This window comes from Chaetodon trifascialis, chromosome 18, assembly GCF_039877785.1.
Source record: "Chaetodon trifascialis isolate fChaTrf1 chromosome 18, fChaTrf1.hap1, whole genome shotgun sequence".
In the NCBI taxonomy this organism is placed as follows: Eukaryota; Metazoa; Chordata; class Actinopteri; order Chaetodontiformes; family Chaetodontidae; genus Chaetodon; species Chaetodon trifascialis.
The window spans coordinates 11,476,960-11,499,430 of NC_092073.1; the positions used below are offsets into that span (position 1 = coordinate 11,476,960).

At 41.0% G+C, this 22,471-nt stretch overlaps 2 protein-coding genes across 4 annotated transcripts; both read right to left on the bottom strand.

Annotated features, from left to right (window-relative positions):
• Positions 1–683: 683 nt before the first annotated feature.
• Positions 684–8,800, bottom strand: ropn1l (rhophilin associated tail protein 1-like). Its single transcript, XM_070986355.1, has 6 exons — positions 8,661–8,800; positions 7,703–7,835; positions 6,781–6,904; positions 5,822–5,983; positions 5,009–5,184; positions 684–1,548 (listed from the first exon to the last, which is right to left on the bottom strand). The coding sequence occupies exons 2-6, from the start codon at positions 7,831–7,833 to the stop codon at positions 1,437–1,439; spliced, it is 705 nt and encodes a 234-aa protein (XP_070842456.1). The 5' UTR covers positions 7,834–7,835; positions 8,661–8,800; the 3' UTR covers positions 684–1,436.
• Positions 8,801–9,139: 339 nt separating this feature from the next.
• Positions 9,140–21,877, bottom strand: nup58 (nucleoporin 58). 3 transcript variants are annotated; one of them, XM_070985970.1, is made up of 14 exons: positions 21,442–21,877; positions 20,680–20,855; positions 20,518–20,550; positions 20,143–20,421; positions 19,799–19,970; positions 19,553–19,618; positions 19,061–19,235; positions 18,685–18,764; positions 18,249–18,367; positions 18,055–18,137; positions 17,613–17,814; positions 12,002–12,085; positions 11,159–11,257; positions 9,140–10,694 (listed from the first exon to the last, which is right to left on the bottom strand). In XM_070985970.1, exons 1-14 carry the CDS (start codon positions 21,519–21,521, stop codon positions 10,525–10,527), a joined length of 1,818 nt encoding a protein of 605 aa, XP_070842071.1. In that variant the 5' UTR covers positions 21,522–21,877; the 3' UTR covers positions 9,140–10,524. The 3 variants fall into 3 exon arrangements, with proteins under 3 accessions (XP_070842071.1, XP_070842072.1, XP_070842073.1); XM_070985971.1 differs by lacking the exon at positions 12,002–12,085; XM_070985972.1 differs by lacking the exons at positions 11,159–11,257; positions 12,002–12,085.
• Between the last annotated feature and the right edge of the window lie 594 nt (positions 21,878–22,471).

Here is a 22,471-nt window from a genome sequence, read left to right on the forward strand (position 1 = left end):
AGGCCAGTGTTGATGGTAAATACACTTCTCCAACATCATCTTTCTCAGTAGAACTCATATATACCTGCACCCCACATGCACCTAATGAGCACGACCTTGGTGCTGGTAGTTTTAAACAAGCGCCTGCAGTGCCTCATTCAGTCATTCATTTATTCCCCCTTAAACCGCAAACAGCAAAACACCCCAACACAACATGGTCTCTCCTGCAGCATACCTGAAGCAGGAGTGCTACACAAAGATCTCCTGTGAGTCTCGTCTTGACACAAGCGCTGAACTGTTCAGGTTTGTGTAAGTGTGTGATGGTAAAGCCAACACGTGACCAAAGCTGAGTGTTTATGTCAGGGATTTACTGGGGCTGCTGGTGCCTGAGGAGATTTGCCTGAAAATGTTGTTTTTCCACTTCACAGCAAAGGCCTAACTTGCTGATTATTGATAGCTTGATTAGAAACACTTCATATTACTGCTTAATCAGTTAATGAGCCCAGGACAGACAACACTGTCTATGCAGAAGCTAAGGACCACACTTCAATCCAGGGACAGAAAAAGCTTTTGGTGCCAGTTGAATAGAGGAAATTCAATAATTAACTAATTTTATTCAGCCAGGAAAGGCCCTTAATTACATTCTGGTGATATGTGTTCATGTGCGGTTCATGTGCGTAAGAACAACTCCCAAACACAGCCTGGACAAATCAACTTCATGTATTGTTAGCATATTCCAGAAATGCTGTTAGACCCTCGACAAAATCAGTGTTAATAACGAACACGCAAAATGTGACACAGAATTAAACAACCCATGCTGTGAAGTGTGACAGCCACAAGCTACAAGTCCAGTTCTTCTTGCAGAGGAACTAATGGTTGTCCTCTTACACACAAACACACACACATAACCTGGCTGTCATGGTGAGGCAGAGCGGTCAAGCCAATGCGGAGGTGTTCTTAAATGCTGTTTTCTCGAATGGCTGCAGGATACCAGCTCCAACAAATCCCACAATGTGTTGAAATCAGTGGGAAACCTCCACCAATTTCTCTCTTGAAATACAAGGTAATTATTTATATTTCCGCGTGGAGTTCAGGTCTCAATAAATTAACTTTACATCTGCTAATGAGTGTCACAGCGGGGATTATGAGATCATTGTTGCATTAAGACAATAATGAGGCTTCAAGAGAAAAAACGCTTTGGGGGTGTTTGCTTTGATTGACAGGTGCCTGTCACTGGTGTCTGCTTGTTCACTCCACCTCAGCTTTAAGACGCTGGTGACTGGTCCATAATGTCCATGATCTCAGCAGATTATTTACACCAGATACAGTGCAGTGGTAGGCGTTTCCAGCTGACTCTCTTCAGGTCACACCAACATGCAACATGCTGCACCCTGCACTCAACAACACATCTTTTAAACGCAAAGGTTGAATTTTGACATTTCTGTCTCTCACTGCTCTTATTCAGCTCTAGAGGTTGCTCTGGCACAGTCTGATGAATCGGGAGGAGTTGAGTCCATATCCTCGTGATGGATGAAGTCCGCAGGTTTTATCATCCCGTGTTGGAGGTCCCTGGAATATATGTGTTTGCTGTTAGACATCTATGCCATACATTTATAGTACAATCTATAAGAAATGCATGCACAATCAAACAGCTAGTGAAAATAGATACTAATACAAACAGCCAAGCCTGACAATGAATTCTAGACTGAGTAAATCACTTAAATAACCCATTAATGTTTAAAAAAGTTCCCTTCAAAATAGACTACAGTAGGGCTGACTGATAAAATGCCCATGTTCTGCAACTTCAGAATACAGCATGAATCATGTTCTCCCTCATCCTTACCCTGAAATCTGTTACACAACAGCTACAGAGGGAAGGCTAAAATGGAGTCTTTGTGTCCGCTCTTTCTTCTCCTGTCTCTTTCACGCTTCTCTGCTACATTCGTCGTGTCCCTGGAGATGTGATGTTATGAGCAAAGCTCGAAGAAAGAGTAAAGGTTGTGCAACAATGTCCACCCTAGAGCTGAGATTCCTAAAGCGCTGACATCTTTGCAATGACATCATGTCGCTCCCGAGTTCCAACATCCTAAAACAATGGAGCATACAGCTCTGGAGCTGCACTGTATGAGCATTGTACGAGGGGATGCAACTAAAAATATGGTTTTGTTGAGGATAGGTAGATAATTGGTAAATACAGGAATATTTCAACCTTACCTCCTTGTCTTTAACACCAGACGTAATAATCAATATATGGTCACCCGAAACAAAGTAGTTTGGTTTGAGACAATGGACTGTTGCTCATTGTAGTTGCTATTGTGAGAGCATGATTTTTAAATAAACGCTTGCAGGAAGATGTGCAGAGGTGGATGTATGTCTCTAAGGCACAGAGGATTTAGTTTTTCTGGTGTTCTTCTCTTGTAATAAATAAACACAATGAAATGTGTCAGTTTCGCTTCTCTTGCCCACAGTCTGTATTTCAGTTAATAAAACAAAATGTGATTCATAACAGTAAAATTAAACCAAACCAATCAAACCCACCGGATGTCCTATTAAAAGCAGCAACAGGTTGTGCCTGTTAACAGTGAGAATGAACGTTATCCACAAACTGCAGCAGTTTCTTGTGCTCCACAAGTCAGCAATGTTCAGCTCTGCAAACTCAATCCCAGCAGTTCCTGGGCCACTGGAAAGTACCAATTTCAGATCAGGGACTTTCTGAGGCGGAGAAAATATGGCACCTGGAACCAAAACTGGAAGTTCCTGATTTCCTAAAAAAGTTTCTGGATTCTTGGAAAAGGTCACTATTCTCTATTTCTGCTTAGCAAATAGCGTTTAAGCCTTCTTGGAAAATCACATGTATCATATACATATATACAATCATATATATCAAGCTGGTTCACATCTACATCCTCATGCAAAATAGGCTATGGTTGTGTGGTGTTAATAAAAATAACAATATTTACAATGCTGTAAATCAATCATGATAGTTTCGATGGTCTTTGCAACCTAATATATCAGTTTCAGACTTCACCTGAACAGAAACAATCAATCTATTACCATCTGTATTCTCCTACGAGGAAAGTATTCTGAGTTATTTTCAATACAGTATATAGCAGAGCTCTACAGTGTGGTTCACAAAAAGATCTGTTTTAAGCCCGAACAAAATTCCTTTTCTGCTGTGTGATGCGGGTGGAGAGCCTGCAGTTATCAGGTTATCAGGGATTCTATCTGTCCTCCAATCCCCTTTGACTCGGCCACAGCTGCAATCCTCTAAGGGGTAAAGCTTCAGTATGTGTATCCTCCACTCCTAAAACCTACTGCCAACTGTGCCTGAACTGTGAGTCCCCACTGACCCTGTTTCCTGTACGGCCTGATGAAATACTCAGAAAATAACACAACTACTTATCTGTCTCTGCATGTGTGTGTTAGGGGAAACTCATGAGAAAAGTGTCACATTGTGCCTGTGACCAGAGACCACGCTCCCCCACTGACACATGAACCGGCGTCTTTTAAATATGAGTGAAGGTAAAATCACATGCTGAAGTTTAGACAGACTGGGTGTGAGAGTTATGCCTTTTGTGTGCTTTCTGACTAGTGTAATAAACCTGTACGAGGGTCATTTATACTTCCCTATGTACATTATTCTATGGGGGAGTGAATGCAACACGGGGGGTTGTAGGTCTTTAACATGATGTGAAAATCATGCTCTTGAGCCCTCAGAGCTTATCTCCTTAGCGCTCCTCTTTTTGCCTACTGTGGAAAAATGAATACACCAGCAGAGAGGCCAAATGAGGCGAGGCTGCAAGCTGATAGGTTGTGTGTATGATAAATGAACTTTAGCTAACCCAGACATAAGGGAACAGGCAACAAAAAGCATACACACACACAGTCCACCTGACAGTTTGTGGAAGGCCGCTTTGTGCCTCTCTTGCTGCTCATTAAAAGATTCCAACCTGACTCAAGATAGCAGCCTCGTTCAGCTGGACAACCATGAATAATCACCCACCATGCTTGATGCTAACAATTAATGGGACCAATTTCTAGGTAATGAAACAACAGTTGTGCTTGAAGGAGCATTAGCAGGCCCATTTATTAATTGAGCAATGTCATTTTGTAACTTCTGTTTCTTCCTTCCTGTCTTCCATTGCTTTCTGTCTCTCCTTCCCTCACTTCCTGCTGATGTAGAAGTTGGAAACCTGAATCATGCCATTCTGCTTGTTGCTGTCGGGAGGAGAAACCAGTGTATCAGTGTATCAGCTCTACTCAGCAGCATAGGGATTTTCACAACAGTGAATATCAGTGTCTCACAACTTCATCTGAGGCCAGGGGACCTGGCTTAGCTCTAAAACTGTCTCTGCTTCTTAGCCTACCGACATTGACTGGCAGATATGTTAGGCCAAACAGAGCTAATGCAATGTTCAGCACATCCAGAGTCATACTGCAGAAAATACTTGGCACTATCACTTTAAAATACTTTTGGACGTATTTACTTTCAACACACTTTTTAAATATGTCTCTTATGAGCCACTAGTTTTGAAATGCAGTTCCAGCCAACAATCGAATCGACTGAACACATAAAGGCCCTAATGTGTAATGTTCAGCAGCAAAATGTATACTTGACATGATGTATGCTGAAAGCTTCCCTAAATGAAACTCTGCTTATTAGTCATCTCAAGTGACAAGATAAGTTAGGAAAAATGGAGGGCAGAGGAAGAAATAGTAACATATAGGAATAAAAGGCAGCTGCACATGTACATATCACATGACCTTGATAGCTGATGATTTTCATGCACAACAGTGAAATAAGGACTATTTATGAGATTTGACTGGAGCTGAACCCAAGGGGAACTTATTCAAATGAGAAAAATAATTAGTCTGTTTGAAACTGGGTAGCATCTCTATTCGTGACGCATAACAACCTCATCTTCCACCGCCTACATCCACTCTGCTTATTGAAAGTTGAAGTCGTGAGGTAGGCTTCGCTTCTATAACTCTCCAAACTGACACACACACAGAAACAAACGACACCTACACTTGTGCCTGCAGGCTGCTGAGGTAGCTGTCAATGCGATCCTGTGGATTGTCCCCGTCCAGGCGAGCCAGGTAGGTGTAAAGTTTGACAAAGGTGTCGAACGGGATCCTCGCGGCACCGCCCTCCTCATCCTCTGTCAGGATCTCACAGGCAAACTTCAGAGAAGTCACAAGAGTCTGAGAAAGTGTATACAGAGAAGCAGGCAGTAGGGCTTTGTCAAAAAAAACTGACACACAATAATACAAAAAGTTGCATTCAGCATTCAAGGATGATAACGTCGTGTTCGAGCATCACAAGCACACACTGTAAATGTACTTAGATGTATAAACACTGGCTGGCAGACAGTTAAAAAAAACAGCCTAACAGTGTAGATCATGACTGCCCCCATGTGGCAGCAGTGTCCAACAGCCTCACACACAGCAACATCCTTCCCAAACTACTGGGGCTGAGCACAGCACGTTGTGTTGCATTTGCTGACTCTAAGTTCTGATCTGCAAAGTTCTGCATGTTTAAATAAATTCTCTATCATCTGTCTCTGCCGCTCTGTCTGCAGCTTTGAAGCATTGCAAAGATTCAAGTAGTCAGAGAAGGATTTATGCAGTCATTTGCTTTTGGACCCTGGGGACCCTGATGGAGAAGTCTGGATCATGGATGCCTGGATCTAAACACTGAAGGACTAGATTGTGAGATGAACAAAAAAGCTGCTGCTTGGGGATCTCCAGCTGTCCTTTGCCTCACAGTAGGTTTTGAGGCTCAAAGGGTGTGGTATAAAGTGGTGTTAGCATTTATATCTGGCCTTATGTAACATCTCACCCGTCCCAGAGCATTGCATCCCAGGGCGAAAAACTCCATCCAGTCGATGTCTGAGCCAAAGCCGCCCAGCAACAGCAGGGTCTCAAGCTGGTCCATGGGTAGACACAGACCCCTCCATTTCTTCTGAAGCTCCTCTTTGCTGCATGTTTGCCCAGTGGAAAGCTAAGATTGGGTCAGGGGAGTGGAGGGTTAGGTAAGATGAGGATATCTAGTTTACCAGATAAAACAAAAATCATGAGTAATTATTCAGTATTATTTGTTGAAACAAGATGTTGTTGCAAGATTTCCTTCACTTGTGGCAGACCTTTATGTATGGGAAGTCATGCAATTAAGACACAGCTAGGATTGATACATAACAGCAGGACTTATTCCCTCTCAAACTGGTAGATTGATAAGTAAGCTACATGTCTGAGTGTTAATTTCCCAAAATAACAATACAACTATGTATTTGTGCTTGATTTGTAGCCAAGTTAGCAGACCTTTATTTAATTTGTCAAACTTTCTCAAGCAAACACGGTTAAAAGAAATGAATAACCAATATTACTGGCATAAAGACAGAAATAGAGCAGCATCCTTACAAGGTTAAGACTAAGTGTTGGCCTTTAAGGAAATATTCATTTTTCAGCTCTTTTAATGAATCCACCACACCAAGCCAGTAGATGCCTCAGGTGAGATAAAAAAGGTTTACAATATGAAATTTTAATGATCCAAAGGGGGGGGGGGGGGGGCAGCACTGCTGCAATATACAGATACACACACAAAACAATATAAGTGTAAGCTATTAAAGATATGATGGTAAACTTAATGCAACTAATAATTATACTCATATAATATAAGATGCAGTAATCATTACAGAGTGCAGCCTGTACAGTAAAGCACAGTGGAAAATATGCAATAAGGAGCAAACAATAATATGAATATGAGTTCTATGACGTGTGGTCCTGCTGTAGAGAAAATACCTGCTTATGGAGAACCGTAAGTAAACCTGGAGTCAGTCCAGTGTCTGTCTTCTGGGTGGCAACATTCATCTCCAGCCTGTCCTTGACAGGCAGACACTCTCCCTTGGACAGCGCACTGAAGTATCTGGGAGAGGACACGCACACATTATTTAAGCACGTATATTATTAAACACTGTGCATAGCTTCACCCTGCTTGTCACTCATCTCGCCTGCTTCCCAAGCATGCCAATCAAATAAAGTGATAAAAGCGGGCTGTAGAATGAGGCACAAGTTGGCATTATTCCAATTTAATGAGTTCTCATGAGTATCATCAGTTGAATAAATCATTGTGTGTTGTAGTTTTCTTTGTCTGAAGTTTAGCTATATAGTTATTATGCTAAAGGGCACACCGTTGCTTATCTTACTTCACAGCTCAAATAATGTTTTATAGTGAATTTAAAGGCAGCAAGACTTTCGGCATCTCTGAGAGGCAACAGAGCCTGGTGTTACTTTAATAGCATACAAACATCTTGTAACCCAAGAGACATTTGAATTGTTTTTATTTCACCATATGGCTCAGGTTATTGTCTTTTGCTGTAAACACTGCCAAGGTACATTGGCCAATAAAATAGCGGATGATATGACAGTCGTCCTTAGGGGTACAAAAAAATTCTCGACGTATTTAAATTTCATCCAGTACTTTCAAATTGCTGTTTCTTTGTTGGAGGAAGTCAGATAGTTTGACCGCTGAAGTAACATGGAAGCCCCTGGGATCCAATTACAGCCAGTCAATGCAAAGATGAGAGATGCACAGGTGAAAAGGGTATGCCTGCCTGGAGACACTGTTTATGGTATTGTTAAAGAGACCAAGATTGGAATAAAATACAATCACATGCATCCCTGTCCTCTACTCGAACCACCACTGACAGAGATGAAAACTTACGCCGCAGACCACAGCACCAAATCCTTGGGCTGTGTACGGATGGCTGCTTTAGTGAAGTTTTTGAGGATGTCTGGCAGCTGGGGAGGGATGTTGATTTGCTGGGCACAGTAGATTGTGTCTGGAAGAGGCATGGCTGCAATATAAAACATTACAATTCAGTCCAATTAGCAGATGAGATCAAGCAGAAGTGAAAATAAAAAAAAGTGGCAGCTCCCTAGTCACTTAAAAACTATACGGATTGACAATAACACAGCATCAAAATTCAATTCAGGTTCTACTGACTTAGCTATCAAATACTGCTATACGATGGGAAAGTTTGAGAGGAATATGGAGGGAAAAACCATGAAAGCAGCATGGTTCAAGGAGATACAAGAAATGCGACAGAAATGCATATTTCCTGGTGGCAAGCTGTTTCTATATGATAAAAGAAGCCATGCTGGAGAAGATCTTACGGCAAAGGATACAGGTGTTATCATCAGGATTGCATATGTCCTTGAATGAAAAATGACTTACAGCTAGAGAGTCAAAGGCGGAGAAGGTCTCTGAATCCGGCATTAGGCACTCGAAAGGTGTAAACAGTTTTTATTTATTTTCTGTACTAACAATTGCTGAATCTGTTCCATAAACAGTGAATAAAGAAGCAAACCAAATGTCACCATGTTGGAGACAGATATCTAGTTTACTGTGGCTAGTATTAGTGAACCCAAAGCAGAGATGTGGTAACTGTGATAACTTTTTGTTATAAGTATTACGGAAAGCTAAAAAAAAAATTGGTATAGTTTCGTATTTGCTCGATTGTATTAGTGATAAATGCATTTCTGTACCTAACGTTCCTTAACGCTTGCTGAGTGAGCTACTTTTCATTGTAATGCTACAGGTTGGGAAAAGTTGAAGTGTAGCCAAAAGGCATTTTTCTCATACCGGTCACTGCCATGTGCATTAAAAACGGCTACGTTACCTGGAGTGTTGAAAAATTAATGTGGACGAAAGAGAGAAAACGAGAAAATATGGATGGACAACGCAAACAGCGTTAACATTAATTTAGCGTATGCCGAACGCTGGAGTGTATTGCAGCATTGTCGCATAGCAACAGGGTTCTTCTTCGTTTGTTCTTTTAAGGGTAGCTGGAACGTCGCGTGAAGTGCATTAGCGCCCCCATTCCCGACTTAACGGACTACATTTTTTGCATTTCTTTTTCACTTTGGACCCCCATTTGGCCTATTTCTTTAAAAACTGCCCCCCAAAGCTTTCAAAAGAGCTAAATATTTATGCAATGGCCAGGAAAATGCATTGCATACAGGCTTCGACAATGTTGACAGTCTTGCTATCATTGTATGAAAGTGGTGCAAATTAATGTCTTCCTTGACAGATTAACGTTAGAACCATCCCAAATTAGATTACAGACATTTGGACAAACACATAATGACAGACAGCATTCTGTGTCAACTCACATTTATTGAAGTGATGCCATAAACAGGCAAAACATCCTCTTTAAGAATTTATTATTAAACAGCTTCTTGAAAATACAGGTTTACACAGATTGTGATTAGAAAATAATAGTACAACTACCAGTATTTGGTAACCAAACTGACAAGGACAATTTAAAAAAGCAAAACATCCCCCCTCAACCACACCGGACGTTCAAAAGAACTCAGCAACCATGATAGACCAGAGAGACAAATTCATACTTGTGCAATAGGCACACATGCACATTCGCACAATCACTGTCAGGTCATATACACTGGCAAGTGCAAATTTATTCTAGCACATGTATAAATTGAGTAGAGAAAGTAGAATCTGCTTGTGAAATCCCTTTCAGATTCAACTAATTTGAACATTTAATGGGAGCCATGTAATACAAACAGCAGAGTTTCCACTCCAAAAGTTCTTACATTAGGGGAACAAAATGTGGCTATAAAGTAATTAATAAACAATGATAAGGATGGACTCTAGCAAAAAACAACACAGGTTATGTGGACTACATAATGGACTACTCCAAGGTGCTAGTCCTTTTTTTTACCCCTCCCGAATGTCACGTCTTTCTCCACTTGATACAAAAATAAAACTGTGCTTCCCCAAAAACCCACCCTGGACACTCTCCTGTTCCTATAAAACTATCTAGGATCAGATAATTCCTCCACTGACACCTTTGGGCAGGGACTATGCTGTTCCCAACGAACTGTTACCCCATAAGCTTCTTTCCCTCTACCTTATCTAACCCTCCCCTGGACGAGACTTGGGCCAAGTCTTCATTTGAGAGGCGTTCAAGTGCAGTTACGTGATTGACAGTTCGTGTGACACAATGGAACCAACTGCACTGTCCAACCTCAAAGCGAAAAAATACATCAATCTCGTACAATATTCAGGCTAAAGAAATTCCTCACAGATAACTGAACGATTTGTAATTGACCCAGCTCTGTCCATGGCTGGCATTCCCAAAAGCATCCCAAAAGCTACAGATTAAAGCATACAGCCAACATTTTGAGTCAATGCGATTGGCAAACACTATTTTTAAACTTTCCATAGATGCCACTGTCCACAGTCATTCAGAGTTACTGAGTATTGATAAGTAATTCACAATTCGGAATCCAATTAGGTTTTTATATACCTCCAAATGATTTTAAATGGGAGATCCAGTGTTGCTGTATTAAGGTGGCTTCAAACCCATCCCTGATGATTTCCTCAAATTTACATTTTCTTTATTCTGCAGTTGGATAATAATCATTAAAGTACTTATATGCTTTTGGGAAACCAGGCCTTACCCACTGTAAACCCCAAAGCTGGTCAAGCGGTAAGTCACAGGGTTCTGTCCTTCCTTGGTTCTATCTCTTGCCCCTTTTATTACCAGCGGGGGGTTTCTTGAGCTGGAGAAGGGGCCCTCCTGTGCCGAAGCCTGCAGCAGGTTGGTTAGACACGCCAAAGGTCAGGCCAGCCGAGGGGTTGATGCCAGGGTTACTGAAGTTAAAGCCTGAGCTGCTGCTGCTACCGAAACCTAGAAAAGCAACAGACAAAAAAGAGGAAAATATGAGAAATGTTAGAGAAAACAAAAGTAATGGTGCAAATAAAGGATAAAAATTAAGGAGGTCAATATGAAATACAGATTTTTGTCCACCTGGTGTAAAACCCCATATTCTAAAAAGTCCTGGGCCAAACTGGCAGCGCATTTGCATGAAAGGCTTACCAGGGTGATGACAAAGCATACTTACAGCAGCGAGGAAACCAGAGAAACATATTCTACAGTAACTGCATATTGCTTTGAAGGTAAGAATAGCTTTACAATATGTATACAAGAAGCTTGTCCAACTGCATCTGACATGCTCTCAGAGAAACATCACAATCCAGGTACTACCGTTGCAAACACAAACCAACTCAGACTCTAGTTGTACCATCATTTTTCTAGCTGCTGTAATATTTCAGGGGCCAGGTGTGAAGGTGGTATAGGCAGTATGTGTGTACCTGCACTCAGACTGCCTCCTGTGGGCTTACTGGTGGAGGAGAAGGCAAAAGAAGAACCCCCAGTCCCCACCCCACCAAATCCTGGCCCACCACCAAAACCTGTGGGAGAGAGTGACATGGAGGTCAGTTTGGGCTAAGCACACAGGCTACACCGGGAATGAATACAAGCAGCAGGGCCTCAGGAGAGCACAAGGGCAGGCATTAGCAAACATGTATGCAAAACAAATGCCTCAGTCTAATCAATAGAGCACTACACAAAGCTTCTGATTGGAGGCTGCAGAACAGAACTGTATTCACAGTACACTACATGGCAAAGCAAAGGCCAAAGGGAGAAAAGGTTTGACCAAACACGCCACTTACAAGAAAAGACACCAAACTGGTGTGCGCTCAGACCACTGGTTCCCACGCTGCCCAGTTACTTTTAACTGGCTGCTGTGGTCAAGTGGATTTGCCAGTTGACACCCAAAGCATGATCTGAATCAAACACTGGTTAATTTTTGTGCCAAATTTCTCCTCATTGAGGAAAGAAATCATCCCACTTGTCACATGTAGAAGTGCAGCGACCTGTGGCAAGTGGTTGCTCGGTTTTCTTGTGGTGTGAACGCACTTGACTTGCACAAGGAAGAACAGGGGAAAAAATGATAAAAAACGCTGCCAAGCTGGGACTGAACTACACTCTTAGATACACACACACACACACACACTGCACCACTACTTTCATACACACAGAACTTAAAAAAGCTGCCTGGCGATAAAAGCTAAGAGGCATTAGGTGGATGGAAAACTGTAAGGAAAGGGCAAAATAAAAGTCAAATTTCTTATAAAAAAAGACAGAGGTAATACCTCCAAGGGTAGAAGAGCCCAAGCTAGTGCCCACTGCTGAGGCAAAGGGGTTTCCGAACCCTGCCCCCAAGGGTGCCTGGGTCCCTAAGGCAGAGAGAGAGCATATGCCTTACTCCTCTGAATGTGTTTTGTGTATGAGGTGACCAATGTTCCTCATCTCCTTTGGCAGAAAAAAGCAGTAAGAACACTGACCATGACAAGGACACATTAGGCATCTTGTGATGTGCACTACTATCATATAAAATTCCTCTTCACTATGACAATGAAATTTAAAAATATGCATTCATATCAAGATTAAAGAGTCCATGTGTAGGTTTTCAATACCAGAATGTCTGCGATAGACGGTGCATGAGTCTAACATCGTGGTTTATCTTCATAAGTACACCAAAAGACTGCAGCAGCTAAGTAACCTACACAAGCTTTACATGGTGATTGGAAATATCCTACAATATAAGTAAGTATATAAGAGAAAAGGCCCCATGCTTGTAGAGCTGCAGTGCACAAATATGTACTTCACAAATACTGTTAAGCTATAACATTCCAGATACTCAGCAGTACAGTTACAGATGCTGACAAAGTGTGGAAAAAAATGCTGCTAGTTCTTTCACTCAGAAACTTGTCTCTTTTTTTTCCCTCTACACAATTTGTTCTTTTATGAATTCAAATTTTGCAGGCTTCCAATTAGTCTGCATCGTTAAAACAACTTCAGTCGAAAAGAAACAAGGACAAACGTTTCTTTGTTTAAAAATGGATTTATTGTCAATTTAATATGCAATTCCACTTACATAAAACACAAACAAACAGTTTAGAACAGAATTGATTGTTAATTGCTAACTGCTACTGCATTTGACAAGTTTCCAAATTTTCAAGATTTCTGAGAGTGAATGAACTAGCATATGCCAAAAAAAAAAGAAAAAAAAAAAGCATCACACGATTATTGAATATAGCTTAAAAGGCACACCATCTTATATATTAAATATACTGTATCAACAGGCATTGGTTATATAAGTTTAAACACATTCATCTACATGTAAAAGCACTCGAGATTTAGGTAAGAAATGTGAATTTGGCATCTACGGCTGCCTCAGTGTTAACTGGTCAAAATGAAAGAAAACTCAGTGATATGTTACAGTTTGCCTGTGGAAGTAAAGGTGGTCGGGCCGTCCTTTCAACAGGACTGGACCCTCGTGGTTCTTGTTTGTGTGAACACTTTTCACCAGTGTATTTTTACACATAATAACAGCCAAATTCTTGGTGGTTAATGCTGTTTTTTTTTTTCTTTTTAAACATAAAAAGGCTGCACTTTGGATAAATCTACATGTGATTACAGGCTACAAACACTTTTTAGTTGGATCAAGTCTGATTTAAGTAAGGTGAATTTTTTTAACATATTGTAAGAGTCTAGTGTTCTGCCACATCCAGAAAAACCACTACAAAAAAAAGGCATGATGTAAGCATGTGATAAATGGTGAAAGGAAATTTACAAAGAGTGACTAAAGACATTCAAAACAGTCTGTAAAAGCCAACCACCCAAAAGACCAGACTCTCTGCTGATGTGCTGAAGCTCAACATCACACAGAAAAAGAAAGATACCATGTACACAATTCAGAATCATTATTGAGATTGAGGATAACTCGAGTTGAGCAATGTAGACAAATTGTGGTACTAGTAGTGTGCCAAGTCCAACCATCCAAAAAATCTAAATAAATAAAAGAATTAAAAAAAAAAAATCATATCCTTCACTTGTTTCTGAAAAAGAGGTAAATAGGATCATTTTTGCTGCTGTAATGACATTCAAGAAAATACAGCAGTCTGCATTTGCATACATATAACTGATACTGGGAAGATACTTAACATCCAGGAATAAGATGGCTAAATATCCACTCTAACCTTCAAGGTCAATAATTATTAGAATTTAATAGCCATTATTCTGCCAAGTACAACTGTATAGATGTGGAAGACAATATGCTAAAGTGTAAGCTCAACTACATAAAAGGACAACATAGGAATCTAGCAAACGAGACGTCCAGCTCGGTCCAAAACTGTATCTCAATCCTACAAAATGTTTAGCGTTGTCTAACGGAGGACCGGAATGTCCAAAGCAGCAGCTTCTCTATTTAACGTGCAGCGACTCCACCAAGAAAGAATCAATTAGGTTGGATTCAGCGAGCACCACTGTAACTAGCAGCAATACAGATAAGTGCTGGAGAGTGAACTGGAAACCAGTTTATATCACAACACATTAAAACCACCTTTTTTTTTTTTTGTTGTCACTCTTCTGAGTGCCGAAAATGCTAAGCCCTCACCAGTACCTCACACCAAGCAACACTGTCTCCTTTCAGAATAAAATGGTGGGAGATAAAAACCCACGCAGTAAAGACATGTGGACATGAAATCTGACCACACTGATCGGTCTGTTTTGTTTGGCACAGATGTATCTCACTGGTACTGAAGCACCAGTGTGAGCAGCAAAAGTCATTCATCTCCTCTGAATTACAAAACACACTGGACTCAATCACTGAAGTGAGAAGGTAGATTTCCTACAAAAAAAATCAAAGAAACTTGTCTTGGCAAAAAGGTCCATACAAAGTATCACCACCTTCGATAAAATACCTGAAATTACAACTTGTGAACAGCAATTTTACTCTACGTTTGAATTCAACTGAACTTCATGTGAAATGATCCAGCCCTGTTACAGAGACAGTAGCCCTTAGGTGAAATAGCTTAAATCAAGTAACAGTGGTATGGCCTCGTGCAACCAAACCAACCAAACGCATTTCAGTATCGAACGATGAGATTATGCAGACTATTTTTGTCACGGGGCTTTTTTTTTTTTTTTTGGACATGTTCCACTTGAAGACCAACTAAGTGCAGCGATAGAAAGACAATTTCTGAATTAAAATTTACAGTTCAGGTAATTAAAAAGTTTTCAGTCCTGAGTCTTTTGGCACCTTTCACCATACGTTCATTGATGCACGAACCTGAACAGGCGTTCGACCTACACAACCAACCGCTGCACTGACAAGTACGCGGGCCAAACAAGAGCCTGCATGAAGCAAGCACCACCCAGCTGCAAGGTTGGTGCTGTATGTACTGTGATACTGGCCACCCTCTATTACGCCATGCCAATGATGTGCTAAGTTACACACAAATAAAAAATAAAATAGAAATAAATAGATAAATAAATACTGATGAGACAAAGACATCCACCTGTGATTAGGCTTAGTCGAAGAAATGACTCGGTCAAATGCGTGAGAATAACCACTATTTGGCAATAGGGAGGGGATTTTGCTAAATATCGTTGACATCAAAAGAGCAACCATGTAACCTAGTACCCAACTGTGGGGTTGCAAAGCTATAAGTTAGACATAAGTTACAGCGCAATGCAGCTTTTTAGACAGCTAGAAAACCCACAGCACACAGGGTTAACACACAAATGATCAGAAAATGATCTGGCTTTATATGAAATTTAAAAAGCAATGCAAAGAAAATCTTCAGCAGGCACTAAGGTCGCGTGCACTTGTACCACACAAGTGGATTTTATCTACTGTGACAACAGGGCTTGTTTGTGAAGAGCTTTTTAGGGCAAATTGTGGTGAAGTAATGGATTGGTAAAAGATTCCCATCCCTACTTGGCACATACTTAAAGAGGCGAGATGCTTATTCAGAATAGCTCTTGAGTGTATTAAGTGATCAAAGGTATGTGAATGCTCAAATATCATTACAGTGACAAAAGAGGCCACATTCATTGTCTGGTTCACAATTGGTGGTTATCAGATAACAGTTGAAGCGGATCTGATCGTGTCGGTGAAAAGGAAGCAGCAGAAAATTCTATTTTGCACTTTTGTAATTTGCCATGTGAAAATTTGTTAAACCATGCTGCCTTTGCAACCTCATCCAATTAAAATATTGCTTTCAAACTCTTCACTATGCTTTATTTAAATGTACACGGAAAAAAAAGACAGCAGAAACATGCTAATACTGAATATATAGTAGCTTAGTTTGTTCATAGTAAGTGGGTGCCCTGATGCGCCAGTAAAATGGCCTACAAACCAAAGCCTACAAAAAAGGCTGAAACTTCGTTTGGCACATCCGAGATGTGGCAACAACCATGACGGACACCAATTTTAACATTGTTATTTTAGTTGTAAAACGTTTCGTAACAATGAATGTGTGCCATTGAGTGCTGAAGTTGACAAACAATATGACCTGTGTGTTTTATAATATTAGTGTACTGGGCTTATTAAGTATTTTTTGGGATAAACCCAGCACCAAGTCCTACAAAATGTTAATTTGCCAACACGTCGCAAAAACCAAGCAGTTGGGGTAATAGAAAGATCAGTGTTCACCCTTCTGCTTATGCTAGATATTAATACTGTGTGGAATAATCTTGATCAGTGTAGTTTTGTTTCTACTGGCAAAAGATGGAAATAATTTAACATTTTTCAAGCTAATAAACATTTCATGAACATATCTCACATTCTTTGATTAATAAATAGGACTGGCTTTTTAAAATTCAAGTTGACGTTGCCTTAAGTTTACGATTTAGTCTATAGTTTCTCAAAAACATGGGGCTTGGCCTAAACTGAGCCTACTTTTGTCACACCCCGAACGAGAGAAGCTGCATGATGAACAATGGCAAAACAAAGTCTGTAGAAATTCTGCTCTTAAAAATGCTTGAAAGGTGTGTATTTTCAGTGAAGTCAGCTGATGCTAATTGGTGTCAGTGGAGTGGAGTAAGTGGAGCTTCACTCCATGGAAGAGACAGTTGGAGAGAAGAGGGTAGGAGCTACATTACAATCAATTTATACCTCACATACTAACTGATCACCCAGACACAATCTTGTTTTAGAAAAGTAGGCTAAGTACCGTATACCTATAAATCACACAGCAAGAGTCAATTGTTTCTAACCCCATTACAGAACAACCTTCTTCGAGTTGGCTCATTTCAAGTATCCATTCAATAAAACAAAAGTCCTTGTTTTAATGAGATTTAGAAGCTCTGATTATAACTTTGAAATTCAAGTGAGTAAAATTGAGAGCTGGACTTTCTTTCCCATTGTATCATCTCTCAACTGATGTGAGCCTCATCTATCTGCTCTAACATCCCATCAGAGACGGCACAGAGAGAAATTAGAAGCAGGAGGTGTGTTATTCTGTCCCGTTGTATGACGTTCTCAAGTGTACAGACTTGGCACCAACACTGCCAGATTCTGGTGCTCATTTCCCACTGGAGCTATCTATAAAACGTCCTCACTCTAGCATTGTCAGGCGCATCAATTAAATGTGTCTAACCCTTGAACTGAGAGTCAGAGACGAGATGGTAAGGCAGCACCAAAGGTTTCCTGTCGGGGTTTAGCTCTCCCTGTCTCCCTCTTTCTTCAGCCATTCTTTCGTTACAGAAAGTACAGACACAACAGCCTGGCACCAGCTAAGGCTTTTTTTGTTTTTAATCATTTTTAATGTGACCTTTTGACCTGTCTACTCACACAATCGCCTTCATTTTAAAAACGCACTTATCCTCTCGAAAAACGTATATTTGTCGCTCCTCTCCCGCCTATATTTTAACGTGAGAGGAGAATAACGTTCTAGAACTTGTAGGCAGTCAGACCTGGAGTTGGCTGCTGTTGCTGGGTCAGCGTGGCTGCCATGGCAACCGCTGCAGCGTTGGGCACACTGGAGAACGGGGCAGGCCCAGTCGTGATTCGCGGTGCGCTCTGCCACTTCCTGTTGGATGCCCGTTTGGACTCGAAGACGTCCGTGGAGTCTTCCAGGAAAGCCCGACGGTAGGAGAGGTACTGGTGCTTCAAGATCTATAATATCAGACATAAACACATGGAAAGACAAAAAAAAAAAAAAAAAAGCAGTTTTCTTAGTTTTAATTGCAATTTACTTAAAATCTGCCATTTGGACAACAAACAATAATGCAAGATGATCATATCACAATATAATTCAACTTCGTAATGCCTTTTCACACAGTCCTGGACATTATTAACAAATCTTCAAAGGAAAATTTAATCATTTACAGACAAAGCTGGAGGCAAAGAACTGACCTTGACATTCTCATGGACAGACTGGAGCTGCGCAGCCTGCGCAACAAATGTCTGGTACAACTTCTGCATGGCCAACGTCAGGTCTGGAAACAAAAACAGACTCAAAATGATCTATGTGTATAATCGTGGCGAGTTAGTGAAAAATCAAAGTTTGGGGAGAGGAACAAATAATGATCCAACGAATGTCCTCTTACCCTGAGGAGTGATGTGAGAGCCACTGCTCTGTGTTGTCAGGTGGTTCTCGAGTTCTTCTATCTGTTGCCGGTACTGCTGCAACTGCACCTCAAACTGCTCTATCAGGCTACGGAAGTAGCTAAACACAGAAAAATACCACGTATTTTCATTTTTGTCAAATCCATGCAGCGATGAAGGCTGATATAGAGAAAACAACTGGGACTACAGAGCAGAGGCATATTGGCTATATGCCAATGGCCTATATAAACAGGTCTTGAACTTGACATGTCTGTTAAGATGATTATAAGGCCTTGTGGGACTCAGATGCAACTTTCAACAAATTCAACAAAAGTTTTAGTTTAAAACTGAGTAAAAAGATAAATAAAGCAATCAGACTGCACTACTGCACACCCTCCCTTGAGTTCCTTCAGGACTTCTATCTGGTAGCATACTTACTCTGACGGAGCAGTGTTCTCATGTTGAAGTCCAGGTGGAGTCTTTTGTGTACGCAGTGCTATGTCAGCATTTTTCAGCTCCTTGAGAAGAAAGGAAGGCAGTCAAAAGACAGATTCTTTCATTAGGTACAGGTTCACGATGCCATTTCTTTCTTTTGGAGATCATTTTCCATATTTTCAATTCATGGGAAGTAACAGACTCTTGTCATGCGTATTTCTGGACTGGATTTGAGGGAGTTAAGTGTTCACTGTGACCTCTGCTCATATTGACAAAGGATCTATGACTACATAAGATTTCTGCACCAGTACTAAAAAGCCTTAAGTTAACATAGAACTTCTCACACTTAGGCTTGGGTGTTTCGTTGTGCAGTTTTTACCTGCGCCGTCTCCAGCTTTAGCTTGTCGATGGCCAGACCTTGACGCTGCAGACCGCTGGCACTGACAGAGATAAGCTGCTTGAGGCTCTTGATGTCATCCTGGACTTTAGAAATGGCCTTAGATGACATCCTGCTGATATCCTCCTGAACTTGTTTCTGGTCTTTCACAAATTTCCTGTAAAAATGAGGAACAAAGGCCATTGGAAATTACTCACAACACAGTTTGCCAGCACTTGGCAACACCAATGAACACGCCATATTTGATTTATTTGGAGTACATCGCTACACTCCGCCTAATACGTATGTATGTACAGCACAAAATGAGCCATGTCTCCTTGGGAACAATAACACTACTGATAAACCAGGGCAACATTTGCATCTTTAAACAAATGACACAGTTCGAACTTGCCAAGCAATGTGCAAACGCTTGCAACCTTACAGTCAATCAATCAAATCCTGTGACAATATACATATCAAACACACAAAACTTACTGGAAATTCTCCACATCTTGACAAATGACTGGGGGCAGGTTCTCATCTTTTAAAGCTTTACTGTCCCTGAAGAAGAGAGAGTGTTCATTACAACAAACTGAATAGTCCTTGCTAAACAGGTATACATTAAAAATCATAAGAAGCCACTGAATGCCTCTCAGTAAACAGCTGTTTACACATTTTTACATTATAGCATGGACAGTCCTGGACAGTTGTCCTATCATGTCCTTTTAAGTAAGAACTTACTGTGCATTGGCTCCAGATGATGTGTCACTCTTATTCTCAGAGGAGGTGCTGAAATCAACTCCACCCAGGCCAATACTGGGGGCAGGAGCCGCTGATACTGCTGTGGAGGTAGCTAACAGAGAACCCAATGTTATCCCGCCTGCTCCTCCTCCAAGAGTGGGCTGACCCAATCCTGCAACATCAAAACATGTAGGTAATAATACTGTGCAGCATTGTAAGAATGAAAACTGCTTCTAAAATAACCATGTAACAATGTTTTGCTGTTGTAGTCAATGTGCCCTGTGCCAAGTTTGATCCATACTGCTTATGTGTGGACAAATTCAGGCCATCTGTCTGCATCTCACCTGTAGACACAGTGCTGGAGAAGAGACCCCCGCCTAGTGACGAGCCTGTTAAAGCTGCTGTGGTGGTTGTTGCGCCACCAAGACCAAGGGTGAAGCCTGTGGCTGCAGGCTGTTGTGGGGCTGTGGATGTCAGGACAGAGCCAAATGTTAAACCTGCCCCTGCAGGGGCTGATGAGGAGGTGGTAGTGGCGGTGGTGAGGGAAAAGGGTATTGCTGAGGCGGTGGGCTTGTTGAAGGCCAAACTGAAGCCAGTGGATGCAGCTGAAGTGGCCGGGGTACCTGAAAGAAAGCATATGTAGAAATCAAGGTTGTAGCCTGTTTTCAATTACTTTCCTAAGATCTCAGTTCAAAAATAGCCCAGAAATACAAACATACCTAACGTAAGGCCTGTAGTGGGTGCAACAGCGTCTAGAAGAGAACAACATCATAATGTAAGATGAAGCCTATGAGTGCAACCGGCAAGAATTTTAATTAAGCAGGAAATTTACATCACTGCTTGCCACTGTGTTTACGTGTCTGTGTGACTGTGATTATTACTTGAGGCAGGTGTGTTGAAAGAGAATCCTCCAGTAGGTTTTTGACTAAAGAGAGTGCCTCCTAAGCCAAGAGACGGGGTGGTGCTGGTGGTGATGGTGGCGGCGGCAGCAGGGGTCGCAGCTGATGTACCCAGAGCCGTCCCAATAGAGAAGCCACCCGTACTGGCTGCAGGTGCACTGCAGAGGCGAAAGGCAATAAATTCAGTCACATAATCACATGTAGGTCAAGTGGCAAACAAAGAAGCACGGTCTGTCACTGGCACAATAATGCAAACTGACTTTGTGCTACAACTTCATGGAACTACACAATAGAAAAACATAACTTTTAAAGGAAATGCTTTCCTACTTTCCACCTTTACACACTTATTTGTAACATATAGCCCCAAAGACAACAGATTACCAGGGCAACCTGCAATTTGTAGGAGTTACAATGGGTGGTTCAAAGTAAAAGCTAACGTTACATTCGTTACCTTACATTTACTTCCGCTGAGAAGAATATTACGCCAAATTTGCTTTTGCCTATCAGGACAAGCCATAAGTACACGACAAAAAAGGACTTTAAATAGGAAATATCCATTAATAATCTTTATCGATAGACAAACAATAATCCTCACATCCTAGTGTTCTTCACAAAAGCATGTACTGTTAATGATAATGTACAAACTCGAGTAATGTTACGGTCATGCAAGTTTTGACACCCGCTAACAACAGGTTAACGGCATGCTAACGTTAGCTAAGTCCGCTATCTGAAATGTGTCATTACCTGGTTGCAGTCCCAAATGAGAATCCCCCACCAGTGTTGGTGGAACCAAGAGTCCCTGATCCAAAGTTAAAGCCAGACATTTTGTCTTAAGAGGCACACATTTAACACCAACGGGCTATTTCGACTTCAGCTACTCATTAAGATGCTCAGTGAGCAACCCAGCATCACAGCTAACACGCTAAGGTTAGCTGTTAGCTTTGAAAGATGCCCGCGTGAGGGCCAGCAGTACGGTCTTGCCTTTACTTAAAACATACTTAGACAAAATGCCGCTTTTTCCCAATGAATCCAGAACTATTCAACTGCAGCTCGTTATGTTATCGCACACTAATCTTTTGTTTTGAGATTTTTAAGGCTTCTAAATATCGCAGGAAGATTTATCGCATGGTGTTACTTTTCCTATTCCCCGCCTGGTATTTCCCGATTGCTATTGCATTTCGGGTAATCTTTTCACAAACTACGTTTCCCGTCGTTCCTGTAACCGATTTTGTGTCTCGTGATGCCTCACACTCTCACACATGCGCAAAGTATAAACTGTGGTTTTAACGGACGTTCCAAATATTGTCATGGATAAAGACCAAAAATTGATTCCGGCCGAGATTTCAAAATAAAACACACTATTTGAGACGAATTAAATAAGGCAGACGCGTCAGGCAGCACTCAAGCATTTGCAAAATTGTGTACAATTGTGTACAAACATCTGCATAGACTCCCACAGACTCCACTGATTATTTCTGTTTTAAATTACTTGATGTTACTTTTGTAATGTCTCTGTATTTTGTTTAACATCGCATATAAACAGTTTATATGGCTGAATTTGTTCTGCAGATATACCATAATTTACACTGTTGTGTGTTTATAAAAAACAGATTTACAATCAGCGATTGTGTGATGTTGTTTCCTATATATTCAGTACAAGTATGTTCAGTACAAAAGAAATTAATTACTTATACATAGACGACTCACAGTGAGATAACTAAACCCTTACTAAGCTGAGTACTTACAACTGGTGCTTTTACTTCGGAAATCCCAC